A 16,818-nucleotide genomic window follows, 5' to 3' on the forward strand; every position below is an offset into this window, starting at 1 on the left:
ATACACACTCTAGTTAACATATCAGCTCCATCCCATCCTGACGGTTACCTCAGCAAGTGGTCATCTCCTTGAACTCCAGTTTCTTCATCTGTAAAATGGGACTAATAGTACCTAATATACAGCACTATTGTGAGGATTAAATGAGTACATTTAAGGTGCTCAACGAGTTTAACTATTGCTATCATACTACATCATATTATTAATATCCACTATACACATGGCACACCTAAACACATAGAAGCTGCCAAATAAACATCTGTTGAGTGAATGGATAGTTAGAGAGTTCTTAGGAAACCCCCTGCAATACAATCTTATCTTACCTGGCTTCTTGTAAGTCACATAGATATAGAGGAAGAACTCAATGACATAGGTGATGACAGCTGCCCACCAGTTGATGACAAACATGACTGCACAGCACAAAATAGCTCCAAAAAGAGATACCCACATGTTGTAAATACCGTATGCAGGTCTCCATCCTGAAATTAAAAAAAAAATCTATGTGCCCAAGAAAAACTTCTACACTATCACCATCATACCACTGTGTATTATTAGACTGTAGGTAACATGGTTTCTTTCCTAGCATAAAAATCAGAACTTTTAGGTCAAGTTCCTAACTCTATTATTTGTTTTCTGTGATCTTGGTCCCTGGCCTATGAAGGTGTAATTACACCAAATAAGAAAGCTGTGAAATGTAGAAAATGTGTCAATCATAGCCCCTCCGCACTTCCTGCATGCCAGGATGTCTTCCCAAACAACGAATCCCTAAGCATCTGATATCTATGCCATCAAGGGTTGAAAGGAGGCAGGAGAGATGGAAAGAGTGGGGAGTAACTGGTGGGGGGGCGGGTGCTTGGGGGATGAACACCTTGGTGGCTCAAGAAAGAGAAGGTTAAGACAATAGGCTTATTGTTCCCATGGGGAAGGCAGAGCAGTCATCAAAAGTCAATCCACTGACTTCGTGCTAGCTCTTCTTTTACTCTAAGAGTATCGTGCTTGCCCTTTCAGAAATAATAATCTATGGCAAAAGAGGGAGAAATTTTTCTGTAATGGCTTCTTAAACGTGATGCATTAATTTATCATGCATTTTGCAAAGAAAATATTTCTCACCATTCATATATGCATGGGGGTTTCCGTGTTCTATTAGTTCCCTGAAATGAAAGAAGCTGGGAGACAGTATGGTCAGGATAAAGGAGCTCTGATTTGAACGGCACATTTGGTCTACGGGTAAAGCATATTTTAAATTTGGAGTTGCCAAAACACAACAGAACTTTCCGTCTTCAGGAGCAATTTCCAAAGTGGCCACAAGATGGAAATAGCACTTCAAGAACATCACTGGAAATGCCTTTATTTTTCTCAGTCTGACTCGTGTGTGTGTGTGTGTGTGTGTGTGTGTGTGTGTGTGTGTGTGTGTGTGTGTTTGTGTGTTTCTGTGCTTTTCTGTTTTTCCTCTTTTCCTCCTTCCTTTCCACTCTTACCCCTGCCAACCTCAGTTACTTCACTTCGTTTTTTAAAAATGAACACAACATGGTATGGCAGCACACATTTCTATGATCTGCTGTATTCCCTGACTAGAACCTTCTGTTCTCTATTTAAAACAAGGCAACAAAACAGAAACAAAAATTCTTAAGTTATCTTTGGAGCCTAGTGGCCTTGAGTGGATGAGGCTCTCCTTCCATGTATATTTTGTCATATTTGCAGCAGGTTTTCCAAAGGAGGTTTGAGTTCCTGGCAGACCCTAATAAAGTGAAGATGTGTTTATATCCTTGATAAAAGCCCTTGTAGTGAAGAACTTTCTGAGGGCTGATAAAGACAAGTTTCTATTCTGGTGGAAAGGCAGAAGAAAATTAGAATTTCTTCTAACTGTCCAGTGGAAGCAAAGAAGAGGTGAGGGGTGACAAAGATAGGGGAAGGTTCTTTGGTGTGAAATTTTGCACCACTTTAAACAACAGTGTGAGGAGTGTAGGGATGTCACCAGCTTCAATGTGAATTTGCACTGACTGCACTCAGCAGGCAATTATGGGAACTATCATCCTTCTCTTCTGCACCATGGGCAGGAAACAAATTGATAGTAAGGAAGTTGCAAATACATACATTCATTCCACTTCTGTGGTCACTTTCACCCTGGAAATAAATGGTGGTGTTTTTCTATTGCTGAAATAAATGTGGTTTCTCTTGCAATGAATAATTTATTGCTGCAGGAGAAAATTGACTTTATGGTTGGTCAAAAAGGCCATTGCTCAAATGATTCTTTTTCTATTTCAGAAGTCATCCCCCAACTTACCAAAATAAAGTGAATTACACCACCCACTAGGATATAAGGAAACATATAAACACAGATCAGGCACTTTTCACTGACTTATTTCATTTTATTGAGACAAACTGTTTGCTTAGATTTATTTTAGTTTTGAAAAGTCAACTTACCTGGAGATTTGGCATAAGAGGCATGAAAGCAGGAGAAATTAATAAGTGCGTATGAGGCCAGGAAAAAGTTGGAGATGATGGGAGCAATGGTATTCAGTTCCGCTGTGAACGAAGCAGAATTGAGTATGTACATATGAGTGATGAGACCAGGGGCTGAACAGCTGTTATAGCCTGGAAACTTTACTTTATTTGGAAATTGAAAGCATAGCTAGCATCTGTCAAAGTTTAAGAAGTTAGTGATTTTTCTTTGGGGCTGCACTCATTTACAAATATATTTTCAGCCAGGGTTTCTATAAAGTAAGAAACGAGAAAACTTACCAATCAAAAAATATAGACAATCAAGACCTCTACCTACAGAAGATTCGAGTGGGAGTGGATAGAGTATTTGGAGACCAGGCAGATGACAAACTTCCCTGTAGCTATTTCAGAGGTACCAAACATAGTATTCTTTATCTGCTTTGTATACAATCAAATGGTTCTGCAGGGTGACAGGTTAGTTAAATACCAGTGCACCAGAATCATCTAATTGGATACATCTCTGCATATACCCAGCTTGCTCTCTCTGACTTTCAGAATTTTTGTTAGTCATTTGTACTTTTCTATATCTCTAGAGAATTCTACCTCTCAAGGTTTGCCAAAAAAAGTTTTACCTCAGTATCTAAATGTCCAATATGGTTGAATCCTAGCTGGGTTGTTTACTATATGATATAAAAATAATTTAGAGACATTCTCATTTATCTGAAAATCAGACAGCTATCAACCTCAGTGATGCAAATGTAGGTGGCAGCTGGGTATGAATCTAGAACACGGACGCCAGCAAGAAAGTAGGCAAAAATAGCTGCCACGAAGCTGGCGCCACGAAGCTAATCTACAGCGTTCTGAAAGAGTGACCTTTGAGAGTATTATTTAATTTATACGATTTTTTAAATTTGGGGCTATTTGATCACTTAAATGCAGTCTAGGACAATAATTTGAAGTCTTAAAGTTTAAATTACACAATTGAAACATATCTACACATAATCACTTTTTTACTTAATTTTTTAAAATGTAACAAACATAGATTTAAAAAAAATAAACAGAAGAGTGATAATGTGTAGATATAGAGAGTCACTTCCTGAGTTTATGTGATGAGGAGGAGCCCCCATTGTTTGGCACCACTGCTGAATCTGGCTCTGCCTGTCTGTGCATAGGTGCCATCATCCTTGCCTTTTGCTTCTTTTCCTCTAATATGCTCACCCACAGTCGTGGTGGCCTAGGGAGGAGTGAGGAATGTGCAGGCTAACTATGATGCATGTGCCTCTCCAAGACTGTGTAGCTATTTCTATATTGCTTAGGGAGGAGGAGCCGAGATTATTGCTTAAGGAGAAAGAGCTGAGCTAAGTGGTTCTCAAACCTTAGTGGTCTGTGAATTTCAGGAACTTGTAAGAATCAGATTCCTTATCACCAGAGATTCTAACTCTGGCCTTGGGCCTAACGAATCTGCACTTTAACAAACCCACAGGTGATTTTCATTCTGACACAGGTGGTCAACAGACCACATTTTGAGAGCAGACACTCCACCTCTCCTGCTGGCTGTCAGGAGATGTAAAGACAGGTGGCAGCTGGGGGACACTGTGGGATTAGACAATATTGGGTGGGTTGGAGGAAGGCTTCGGTTGCATTTGGTTGGATGGATTTCCCACATTCAGATTCAAAGAAGAGATTAAAGTCCAAAGCCCACCTCAAGTCCTCAAAGGCCCTCCACACACAGGATTGCTCATTTCCTTCTTAGACAGACTCCAGTATTCCCAAATGGGGTATTAAACATAAAACAGGTAATGTCTCGAGCTCAAAGGAAAACCCTATGAGTAATCAGAATTCTTTGGCTTTCAGTAAGAACAAGAAAACTACAAACCAATAAGAATGAACGCCATGGCTATAACAAAAGTGAGAAAGTATCCTCTCAGGGGCTCATTGTTTTTCCCATATCCCTTTGCAAAGAACTGCAGGGCTTTGTAGATGTTGTCCTTGCACAGAGCCTAATGGAAAAGAAGAGGAGAAATTCGTCATTTATATCTATGCACAGTCATTTTCCCTGGGTGATTCTAACAAGATTTAGGGAAAGACAAAGTGATACATAATATGAAGCACAAGTTAACACTGCAGTTTATCATTCTTTATATTATTTGAATTGATCTTGACTATGTGGCAGACATAGCATTGGAGCCAGGTGCAAACATTAAACTGCTTCAGAAAGTGATGGAAAATGATTGCCGGTGAGAATGGATATTTCAGCTTGATCCATGTTCAGTGGCAACAGAAGGAGGGAGGAGCACATGCTCTTGTGCCTTTGTCACCTGGAAAACTTTGGGTGCGCTGACGAGGGAGGCCAGGGCCGAGGAGAGTGTTGCAGAAAAGATGCCAGCAGTGATGAGGGGGCCAAACCCTGACACCATGCTCATGACCTTGAGGAGAGAGGTTCAAGTTAGGCGACTCAGCCAACAGAGAGTAAAACAAAAAAAAATTTAAGCCAAAATTTTATGCACATGCTTCCCTTTCCACTTTCTGTGATTTGGAATCTCTTTAATAAGCTATTTGCTTCTAATCATATATTTTTTCCCCTGCTTCACTCTCAAGTTCTTAATAATTGTTTTTTCCAAAATGAAAATGGCTTTGTTATTGTTTGTTCTTTTTTTTTTTTTTTAAATAAAAATAGTAAATGCTCACCACAATACATCCAGAAGATACTGTAAAGAATAAACAGGGAAATGATTTCAAGGATTTTGACAACATTTTCCCCCTCTGTCCTTTCTGGGCATCTGTTTCTTGGACAATGGGAAATTCTATTCAGCAGAAAGTGGTATTTTAATAAGGTTTGGGGAGGGACCCAGCTGTTTACCAATCTTTTTAAAGGCATTAGCCTTTCTTGTTCTTCCTGCACATAGAGGCTTTTCAAACCTTTGCTTTTTCTGTGCTCATTAAACATAATTTTAGATCTGAGACATGATGAGATTCTATCAATTTAAGTCATATTTTGGAATAATGACTTCAGCTGAGTTAATTTCTCTTTGTTGGTTGTTAAACTAGATGAATGAAGCCTTCACGACAAATTTGCTTCTCCCTCTGCTCACCAATCATTCAGACAAATTAATACGTTTTAGGTTCCACAGTTTCCCCAACTTCCCTTGTTCCTTCCCCCTCACTTACCTCCCCCCAGCTGCCACTCACAGTTTCCCTCTTGGCCTTGTCCTCCACACACTCCAGGACCACAACAGAGGCTTTTCCTAAGCTGAAGCCCAGGCATGAAATGCATTCCTAGTGCTAGCTAATCAAAGTCTCTCCATCTCCCCACCAGGAAACCTTACACAGTTGATTGGAAGATGCATAATGGCGGTGGTAGTCTTTCCCTGGTGACGCAGTTCATACAACTGCCCGTTCTCTCCCCACCACGGTGAGTGTAACCACATAATGAATACCCGTATGACTCCCTTTCCTCCCACACGACTTGTTCCTTGCTGAATTCGAATCAGTCAATAACCAATCTGTTGCGGAGTCAGAAGTTTCATTATACATGATGTTCTAAAAATGGAAGCAGTATCAATAAACATTATTATTTTCTGAGGTTCGAACCTGGAAATTGTTCATCAGCCCATACTGACATGGTTCATGTCGACATCTTGAGAAGTCGTAGCCTAACCCACAGGCTGCTGAACCATTGCAGTTCATCCCAGAAATGACGGTGTCATTCATGCTCCCGGTGGCATCTCGGACCACACAGGCCCCTGGGAAAACAACGAAGCCTTGTCATTTCTTTACAGGAAGGGTTCTGCTCCCTTAAGGTTTTTCTTCTGAAAACACACTTAGTTTACTTTGACCTATCCTGTCTTCTTTGTCAACACTTCCTCTGACTGGTACCTGGAAGTTCGCATCCTCTGAGGCCTGGGAGTGACCCCTATCTCTAAGAGGTTGCCGCTTCCACCGCCTTGGGTAGTTTAAGCCCTAGCTTTTTGCCTGCCTCTGGAAGACACTCGGGATTGAGACTCCCTTCCTTTCAGCAGTGCTTTGCACATAATATTGATTCAATTCAAATTTCTGGGTTAGTGCTACTGATTGGGAGTTTTTCAGATAGAAGAATTTATTTTCTCATCTGTGAGAGAACCAAGGGATGACATTACTGAGTTCTAGTGATTAGGAGAACTGAGCTCTTATTTTCAACTAATGATTTTCCTTGCCTAACTTTTTTAAACCATTATAATTTTACTTATACAATTTTAATGGTTTAAATGATACAGAAAATACTTTGAGATAAAATATTAAGAGTTCCTAGGTAATATTCATGGTCAAATAATATCCTATCAAATACTTATCTCAGTCTATCCTATTATTTTTATACATTTGGGTATTTCTGTTATTTTCCATTACAAACAATCCTATGAACATCTTTGCACATAAAATCTTTCTTCTGTAATTCGAAGCATTTCTCTAGGATAGATTCCCTAAAATGAGTTATGAACTTTTTAAAGATTCTTGATATATATTTTAATCACTGACTGTTATTATTAATTTTTCTAACTGTAATCTCTGCCATTATGTATTTGATAGGATTATTGAAAGGTATGAATATAGGTGTGAGATATATATATATATATATATATATATATATATATATATATATATATATATATAAACTTTTCTGAACTCCCTGAAGGATAAATACTTTGCAAACTAAATGCCAGTCAATGAAACTGTTCATTTGGCTTTTCAGTCTCCAGGCAGGGTGAGTTCTCATTCCTTGCTAATTATTTTAAGAGACGTCCCAGCAACAGATACTAATGGGAACCCTCAATTATAGTCATGGAATTCCTGCTCTTTGAATCTGGGAGAGACTTAAAGCTTGTAGAATCTTTTAGTTGAAAGAGCCATTTAAAATAATCAGTGCAGGAATCTTTTTGTATAGCCCTGAGAAGTGGCCTGCCAGCCTCTGCTTAAGTACTTTAAAGTATGGATGTTGGTTACCAAGCAAAACGATCCATTTCAGATTTTACCTTTTTGCATTGTTCATTTATGTTGAGCTGACTTTTTAAAATCATGTGTTTTAACTTCTGCATAGTAGAACTCCCCAAATTCCTATGAAGCCAAGCCATGAACCATTATTTGCTCTAATGACAGGCCAGGGACCCCATGACTATCCTTTTCTTACCCTGGAAAAAGTATAGAAACACAGACTTTTCTACCCATAAGAAGCAATAAAGGAGAAGAATCTCTGAAGTCAGGTCTATTCCTTTACTCATTTCTTCCTCCTTACTTTGTGTGAGAAAGAAAAACCATTTGGGAAATTTAGGTGATTTCAATGTCATTGAAAAATGTTTCGATTTCCTAAAGCACTGGAATAAAATCTCTTTGCATGTAACTAAACTTGGAAATGTCACAACAATACAATTAACAACATTATCCAATTTCTTGAAATAAGAGACAGTGAGAGAAGAAAGAACCTAAGTTAATTGTTTTGTTTTTTTCTAAAGAATCCAACTCCAGATATATGTACTTTCTCAATTTCCTTTATAGTAAGCAGAGGACAATTAGGATGTGCCCTTTTAGATGGCCATCTGGGCTTCCATAGTGGTCCAGCCTGGAGCTGTATTCCTGAGTGTGCACAGAAAAGTTTTCTTCTCTGAATGTTCCGCATTCCTTCCTCTCCAATAATGGCATAAGCTTGAGGTGACCCCCAACCAGGAGGAGGTGTGGCTGCAGGCAGCACGTGGAACAAAAGTCAGCTTAAGAACGGCAGGCGTGACAGTCTCTAGGTCCATCCACCTCACTACAAATAACTCAATTTTGTTTCTTTTTATGGCTGAGTAATAAGACTGTCATACAGAGTGAAGTAAGTCAGAAAGAGAAAAACAAATACCGCATGCTAACACATATATATGGAATCTAAAAAAAAAGAAAAAGGTTCTGAAGAACCTAAGGGCAGGACAGGAGTAAAGATGAAGACGAAGACAAGACGTAGAGAATGGACTTAAGGACACGGGGAGGGAGAAGGGTAAGCTGGGAAGAAGTGAGAGAGTGGCATGGACATATGTACACTACCAAATGTAAAATAGATAGCTAGTGGGAAGTAGCCGCATAGCACAGGGAGATCAGCTCGGTGCTTTGTGACCACCTAGAGGGGTGGGATAGGGAGGGTGGGAGGGAGACGCAAGAGGGAGGGGATATGGGGATATATGTATATGTATAGCTGATTCACTTTGTTATAAAGCAGAAACTAACACACCATTGTAAAGCAGTTATACTCCAATAAAAATGTTAAAAAAATAAAATAAAATAAAATAAATTTTAAAAAAAGAACAGCAGGCAAATCCACATATTTTATGCTCACTGAGCAATGTGGGGGCTGGCTGCCCACACTGCTGGCAGCTGGGTCTAGTCTGATTGCCTGCCAATTGGTGACAGTGGCATTTCCATATTAGGGACAGCAGTGCAAGGAGGAGACACAGTCATCAATTCTATATCTTGTGTACTTTCCTAAGGCTTTCGTCATTGTTGTTTTGTTTTTTGGGCTTCTTTTCTCTTACTCTGTTCCTCACCTGCCTCCTAAAGGCAAGGGAGGAGGGTGCTGGAAATGGTGGCTTCCTTGGCAGTGGAAATATCACCTAGAGCAGCAAAATGGGATCCTTTCTGTGTTCGGGTAGAATGACAATCTGATTACCTCTACTCTATCCCTGACCCAGAGACACCTGTGTTACAGTTTAATTGCATTCAAACTCCTAGAGCATCCAAGAAGGGAATTAAAATTGTTACCTATTTAAAAAATTTCAACTTAACGTTCCATGGAAAGCCCACTTGACATGAAAAACAACTGGACCCCTTGTAATTCTGGCATTCTGACACCAGAGACACACAACTTACCTACACAAATAGCAACTCCTATGTAGGCGACAGTGGTGATGAAGATGGCCAGCATGGTCCCTCTGGGGATAGCATCTTGGGGATCCTTTGAAAAAATAATGTGGAGGAATGAGGAGTTAGTTCTGTATTTTGAAAATTTTAGGCTACCCTTCCTGAGGCAAGGTCTAAAGAAAAAAATCAAGCAAATGGCAAAGTGGTGAGCTGCAGTTCTTTTTGGACAAAGACAGGGTGTTTAGAGAGAATAAAGAAATCTGTATAACTTTGTGCTGAACAGAAAAGATTTATAACTGTCCAGGAGGGAGTTTTTATAGAAAAGTAGACTAGTTAGTTCACCACTGCCTTCCCCTCCCCTTTATCTCCTGTGAATTTCATGCAGATGTATCAGACCTTAAAGTATTAGGGGGGACACACAAACATACCTGGCACATTGACGATATCTGTGTGTGTATTTGTTTTGTACTAAGCTTAGGCTTACTTTAAAAAAAAATTACTTTTGACTGAGCAAAAAGATGATCTGCTAAATTCTCCAATCCTTCAAATCTCCCATTTGGAATCTAGTTCAGGAATAACTACAATGGGAGATATTAATTTCCATAAGCAGGCATAAAGAAAGAGTCAAATTTAAGCTTATACCAGAAAATGGGCTTTTCTCTTGCCCATAAATATATATAAATTCACTGAGCTGAGCTCACATCATATATAATATACCACTTTATATCCTATTTTGGGGGCTAAATCATATAATAATCAATTTCCAAGCAGCATAACTTCTAAATAATAGAATTCAACTTAACAGGGATTATTAAATAGAGATTTCAGTGTATTCATTGCTTATAAAAGACAGTGCTGGCATATAGTAGGGGTCAATAAATACCGAATTGAAGAAAGCACAATCTCAGTAGACATCAGTTCCCCCACCAGAGGACATGAGACTCATCGATACAAGTGAGCAATCAATGCAGTCAAAGTCTGAGTTTTGTGTTTTGTTAACTTAAATCTGCTGATCAAATCCATCAGAAAAATCAACTCATGGTGAATGCAGACACAACCTGACAGCTGGAAATGTTAACTAAACCAAGCAAATCTGCCCCAACAGGGGAGTAAGCCAGCCCTATGGAGCCACTCTGTAATTACTCATTCCTTCCCATCCTTGTAGGAATATCTGCACACATGGTTTGTTCTGATACAGACATATCCAACCTCTTCATTCCAAACGACTGTCTCCAAAAGAGAATGTGGCAAGTGTGTGTAACTGAGTAGCACATAGAAGGAAGAAGAAGGCAACCGTGGCTGAAAGCGACCCCACTCAATCTCATTCATGGTATGTTCAAATTTTATTTTATTGATTAAGGATTTCTTGGGATCTGAGTGAAATGTGAAAAATTGATATAAGTGGGAAGAAAGGAAATATATATAAGGAAAAGAGGTATGAAGATGGACAGCAGTCTTATACCTAAAACACAAAAACTTAGTTTATATTTAGAACTATCTGCTACAAGCTCTAAATTTACTTATTTAGGACTTACATGAGGGTCAAACTTGACCTGATATAAATCGGGATGCCAATATCTTAATGTCCGGTCATATACTCACGTTGTCTGCTCTGGATACATTTCCCCTAGACAGGGCTCAGGACGTAGATTCTTAGTTTTCACTCTAAATGTTAATTTTCGTCCCTCAAGCAGTAACCCAAAAGCTCACCTTCCTTCACCTTTCTTTATTAAATATTTTATTTTTTTCCTTAGGACAGAATGCAGTCTACTAGATTGCTGCTGGTTGAGTGTCAACCATATCCTAATCTTATCTCTGAAACTGCATCTTAACTGTCCTGATTAGACCTGGGTACCTCCCAAATCTTCTCCCAGGCACATATTTACAGATCATCAATACTGTGTTAACAAATAGAAGGTTCAGGATGGGAGCCTTGTAGCATTCCCTTGTGCTAATGCTTGTTAACTGTCACTGGCAGCCTGAAGAGCCATCTTGAGAAGGATTCTGAGGCTATGAGCAGAGGTAGAGTCTTGCATATCCCCATAGTGTAGAAACAATACATGTTTCCTAAATTGAACTGAATCTATTATGTTCTAGTTTCACTCTCAGAAAGAAATATTATCTGTAAGTTCTGAAGTTTCCTTGCCACTTCCCAACACGTGGTCACCTCTCAGTCCTTAACATGCTTGACCACTCTGGCTTTTGATCATGTTAATTACTACTTCTCATAGCATTCTTCTCTCTTGACTTTCTCTCTCTTGGGTTCACCTACCTCTTAGCTCTTTCTTTTTCTTCTCTGTGGACTCCTTTTCTACCATTTATATTTTGAATATCCCCTGGGCACTACCTTGGTCTGCTTCTCTCCTCCTTCTTACCCAGACCTGGACAGACTCATCCATGCCATGGCTTCCAGTCCTGGCCTAGTTTCTTTCCAGAGCTCCAGACTCGTACATGTAGCTGCCCATTAGACATCTCACCTCTGATGTCCTTCTGCCATTTCAATCCCAATGGCCAAATCTGAGCCTCTATTCACCATGGAATCAATTCACTAGGTTACTAGTCAGCATGAAAAGAATACAGTAGAATAGAACTGATGTGAAAATATCGGAAGACATCATTTGTAATAAAGTATGGAACTGTTTGGAGAAATTTTTGCATGTAGGCACTTGGTTGTGATATATAATGTTTTCTTACAGCAGATAATAGTAAAAAAAAAAGCATCCTTTCCATTTCCTCTCCTAACTCTAACAAAAGCTGACCACTTTGATCCATTTTCCCTGCCATGGCCTTAATTCAGGCTCATGTCATCTCTTATCCAGACTACTGTGATATCCTCTAACTGATCTTCTGCCTCTGGTCTCCCTACCTATCAACCCCCACCCTCTAATCCATCCCTCACAAGCTGCTAGCAAACGCTTTAAAATGAGTATCTAATCATGGTACTCTCTGATCTAACTTCCTTAGTGTCTCTAGCTAGTTGTGGGATAATATCCAAACTCCACTGTCCGTAGTTTAAAGGATTTCTGAGTTCTACATAACAGTATACAGTAGTGTATGTGCTAAAAGTTAAACTTAATTGTAAAATCACCCAAGTATTTTTAAATAGAAAAAATGCAACTTTTTACAACAATACTATGACCACATGTGCCCTAAAAATCATGATAGGACATCTTTACATGTAAACTCATTTTCTTTACAATGTAAACTCAAAATCAGAGGTTTCTCAGTACAGATTGATAGATAAATAAAATTCTTTACTAATACAGCAGTCCTAAATCAAGTTAGTGCTTATCTTGGGAGAAAGGAATTCTAAGCCTTGCCTTTTTTTTAGATTGGGATATCCTCTAGTTCTTTGCTTACTTCCAGAGTGCCTAGGACACACAGAAGTTCCTTTATAAATATGTTTATTAATATATTGATGAAAAGATTTTACTTGCATACCCCACTCCACACATAAAATAATTTCCATCAGCAGCATCTTTCTCTGCGCCTTTTTACAGTCTTTGTTTTCTGTTCCAAACGTCCCTCCCTTCTTTGTCCTATTGATGAACTCCTATTCATCACTTCAAATCTGGATTGAATGTCCCCTCCTCTGAAAGACTTCCCTTACTTCTCTGGGGACAGGCAGTTACTGTTCATATTTCCCTTGCACAAGATTTTGTTCTTGTTTTTTTATGATTCATATAGAGTTAATCTGTCTCTCTCTTAGACCATGAGCTCCTTGAGCAAAGGATCAAGCAAGCTCTTCTTCGCTTCTCTTGTGCCTGGTGTAAGTAATAAGTGTTGGTTGAGCTGAACTGACTACTAAGCATCTAATAATAAAAACTTGTTTCTGAGGAGTCTAAAGAAAGCACAATATTCTTTAATTTAAATGTGGTCTTACAGTTTACAGAAATGTATATCAGTGACCTCTGATACTTTTCCAAATTTGAGAAACCAGAAGTTCAACATCTAGAGCTAAATTTTGCTAAGCAATACTACTTACAACTTGAATCATTTTGAACAAGTTACTTAATTTTTCTGAGCCGCAGCATACTCTTTTTTTATGCCATATCTCTGCTCAAGAATTCACCATGGAGAGACCTTCAAGATGGCGGAGGAGTAAGACATGGAGATCACCTTCCTCCCCATAAATACATCAGAAATACATCTACACGTGGAACTGCTCCTACAGAACACCTACTGAATGCTGGCAGAAGACCTCAGACCTCCCAAAAGGCAAGAAACTCCCCACGTACCTGGGTAGGGCAAAAGAAAAAACAGAGACAAAAGAATAGGGACCGAACCTGCACCTCAGGGAGGGAGCTGTGAAGGAGGAAAAGTTTCCACACACTTGGAAACCCCTTCACTGGGGGAGACGAGGTGGGGGAGGTGGGGTGGGAGGGAAGCTTCGGAGCCACGGAGGAGAGCACAGCAACAGGGGTGCGGAGGAGAGATTCCCGCACAGAGGATCGGTGCTGACCATCACTCACCAGGCTGAGAGGCATGTCTGCTCCCCCGCCGGGGCAGGTGGGGGCTGGGAGCTGAGGCTCGGGCTTCGGAGGTCAGATCCCAGGGAGAGGACTGGGGTTGGCTGCGTGAACACAGCCTGAAGGGGGCTAGTGTGCCACAGCTAGCCAGGAGGGAGTCCGAGAAAAAGTCTGGAACTGCCGAAGAGGCAAGACACTTGCCTCAGCTATCAGCGCAGACCCCAGAGAAGGGCGTGAAACGCTAAGGCTGCTGCTGCAGCCACCAAGAAGTCTGTGTGCAAGCACAGGTCACTCTCCACACCTCCCCTCCCGGGAGCCTGTGCAGCCCGCCACTGCCAGGGTCCCGTGATTCAGGGACAACTTCCCCAGGAGAACACACAGCATTCCTCACACTGTTGCAATGTCATGCCAGCCTCTGCTGCCTCAGGCTTGCCCGGCATTCCATACCCACCCCCGGTCTGAGTGAGCCAGAGCCCCCTAATCAGCTGCTCCTTTAACCCCGTCCTGTCTGGGTGAAGAACAGACGCTCTCAGGCAACCTACACGCAGAGGCAGAGCCAAATCCAAAGCTGAACCCCAGGAGCTGTGCAAACAAAGAAGAGAAAGGGAAATCTCTCCCAGCAGCCTCAGGAGCAGTGGATTAAGTCTCCACAATGAACTTGATGTACCCTGCGTCTGTGGAATACCTGAATAGACAATGAATCATCCCAAAATTGAGGCAGTGGACATTGGGAGCAACTGTACATGTGGGGTTTGCTTTCTGCACCTAATTTGTTTCTGGTTTTATGTTTATCTTAGTGTAGTATTTAGAGCTTATTATCATTGGTAGATTTGTTTATTGATTTGGTTGCTCCCTCCCCCCTTTTTTAAGTATATATAGATATATATATATATATATATATATATTTCCTTTTTCTCTTTTTGTGAGTGTGTATGTGTATGCTTCTTTGTGTGAGTCTGTCTGTATAGCGTTGCTTTTACCACTTTTCCTAGGGTTCTGTCTGTCCGTTTTTGTTTTTTTTTAATTACTTTAATTTTTTTTTTATTTTTAATTTTTAAAATTTTTATTTCAATAACTTTATTTTACTTCCTTTCTGTCTTCCTTCCTTGCTCCCGTCCTTCCTTCCTTCTTTCTTTCTTTCCTTCTTTCTTTCATTCTTTCTTTCTTCCTTCCTTCTTTCTTTCCTTCTTTCTTTCCTTTCTTTCTCTCTTTCTCTCTTTCTTTATTTTTCTTTCTCTTTCTCTCTTTCTTTCTTTCTTTCTCTCTTTCTTTTTCTTTCTTTCTCTCTTTCTTTCTTCTCTTTCTCTTTCTTTTTCTTTCTTTCTCTTTCTCTCTCTCTTTCTCTCTCTTTCTCTCTTTCTTTCTCTCTCTTTCTCTCTTTCTCTTTTTCTCTCTTTCTCTCTTTCTCTCTCTCTCTCTTTCTTTCTTTCTTTCTTTCTCTCTCCCTTATCTTCTGGGCTGTTTGGCTGACAGGGTCTTGGTGCTCCGGCCGGGTGTCAAGCCTGTGCCTCTGAGGTGGGAGAGCCAAGTTCAGGACATTGGTCCACCAGAGACCTCCCAGCCCCACGTAATATCAATCGGCGAGAGCTCTCCCAGAGATCTCCGTCTCAATGCTAAAACCCAGTTCCACTCAATGACCAGCAAGCTCCAGTGCTGGACACCCTATGCCAAACAACTAGGAAGACAGGAACACAACCCCACGCATTAACAGAGAGGCTGCCTAAAATCATAATAAGGTCACAGACACCCCAAAACACACCACCGGGCGTGGTCCTGCCTACCAGAAAGACAAGATCCAGCCTCATCCACCAGAACACAGGCACCAGTCCCCTCCACCAGGAAGCCTACACAACACACTGAAGCAACCTTAGCCACTGCGGGCAGACACCAAAAACAACGGGAATTATGAACATGCAGCCTGCAAAAAGGAGACCCCAAACACAGTAAGTTAAGCAAAATGAGAAGAAAGAGAAACACACAGCAGATGAAGGAGCAAGGTAAAAACCCACCAGACCAAACAAATGAAGAGGAAATAGGCAGTCTACCTGAAAAAGAATTCAGAGTAATGATAGTAAAGATGATCCAAAATCTTGGAAATGGAATGGAAAAAATACAAGAAACATTTAACAAGGACCTAGAAGAACTAAAGAGCAAACAAACAATGATAAACAACACAATAACTGAAATTAACAATTCTCTAGAAGGAATTAAGAGCAGAATAACTGAGGCAGAAGAACGGATAAGTGACCTGCAAGATAAAATAGTGGCAATAACTACCGCAGAGCAGAATAAAGAAGAAAGAATAAAAAGAATTGAGGACAGTCTCAGAGACTTCTGGGACAACATTAAACACACCAACATTCGAATTATAGGGGTCCCAGAAGAAGAAGAGAAAAAGAAAGGGACTGAGAAAATATTTGAAGAGATTATAGTTGAAAACTTCCCTAATGTGGGAAAGGAAAGGGTTAATCAAGTCCAGGAAGTGCAGAACGTGCCATACAGGATAAATGCAAAGAGAAACACACGAAGACACATATTAATCAAACTATCAAAAATTAAATACAAAGAAAAAATGTTAAAAGCAGAAAGGGAAAAACAACAACTAACATACAAGGGAATCCCCATAAGGTTAACAGTTGATCTTTCAGCAGAAACTCTGCAAGCCAGAAGGGAGTGGCAGGACATATTTAAAGTGATGAAAGGGAAAATCCTACAACCAAGATTACTCTACCCAGCAAGGATCTCATTCAGATTCAACAGAGAAACTAAAACCTTTACAGACAAGCAAAAGCTAAGAGAATTCAGCACCACCAAACCAGCTTTACAACAAATGCTGAAGGAACTTCTCTAGGCAGGACACACAAGAGAAGGAAAAGACCTACAATAACAAACCCAAAACAATTAAGAAAATGGTAATAGGAACATACATATCGATAATTACATGTAAATGGATTAAATGCTCCAACAAAAAGACATAGACTGGCTGAATGGATACAAAAACAAGACCCATATATATGCTGTCTATAAGAGACCCACTTGAGACCTAGGG

At 40.1% G+C, this 16,818-nt stretch overlaps 1 protein-coding gene and 1 long non-coding RNA gene across 8 annotated transcripts in view; one reads left to right on the forward strand and one right to left on the reverse strand.

Moving 5' to 3' along the window:
- LOC309654660 overlaps positions 1–16,818 on the forward strand; it is a 94,832-nt gene that overhangs the window by 70,037 nt on the left and 7,977 nt on the right. Inside the window, exon 4 of the long non-coding RNA XR_014260385.1 lies at positions 10,466–13,518. This is a non-coding gene — a long non-coding RNA (uncharacterized lncRNA). The remainder of the gene's footprint in view (positions 1–10,465; positions 13,519–16,818) is intronic.
- The window catches only part of SLC12A1 (solute carrier family 12 member 1), a 92,451-nt gene that overhangs the window by 44,516 nt on the left and 31,117 nt on the right, over positions 1–16,818 (reverse strand). For all 7 annotated transcript variants that reach the window (XM_082448985.1, XM_082448987.1, XM_082448986.1 and 4 more), the window contains 6 exons: positions 9,310–9,394; positions 6,031–6,182; positions 4,758–4,865; positions 4,316–4,439; positions 2,422–2,523; positions 321–476 (listed from right to left, as the gene is read on the reverse strand). In XM_082448985.1, coding sequence (XP_082305111.1) covers positions 321–476; positions 2,422–2,523; positions 4,316–4,439; positions 4,758–4,865; positions 6,031–6,182; positions 9,310–9,394 — 727 coding nt within the window. The remainder of the gene's footprint in view (positions 1–320; positions 477–2,421; positions 2,524–4,315; positions 4,440–4,757; positions 4,866–6,030; positions 6,183–9,309; positions 9,395–16,818) is intronic.

This window comes from Balaenoptera physalus (assembly GCF_965194825.1).
Source record: "Balaenoptera physalus genome assembly, chromosome: 2".
NCBI lineage: Eukaryota > Metazoa > Chordata > Mammalia > Artiodactyla > Balaenopteridae > Balaenoptera > Balaenoptera physalus.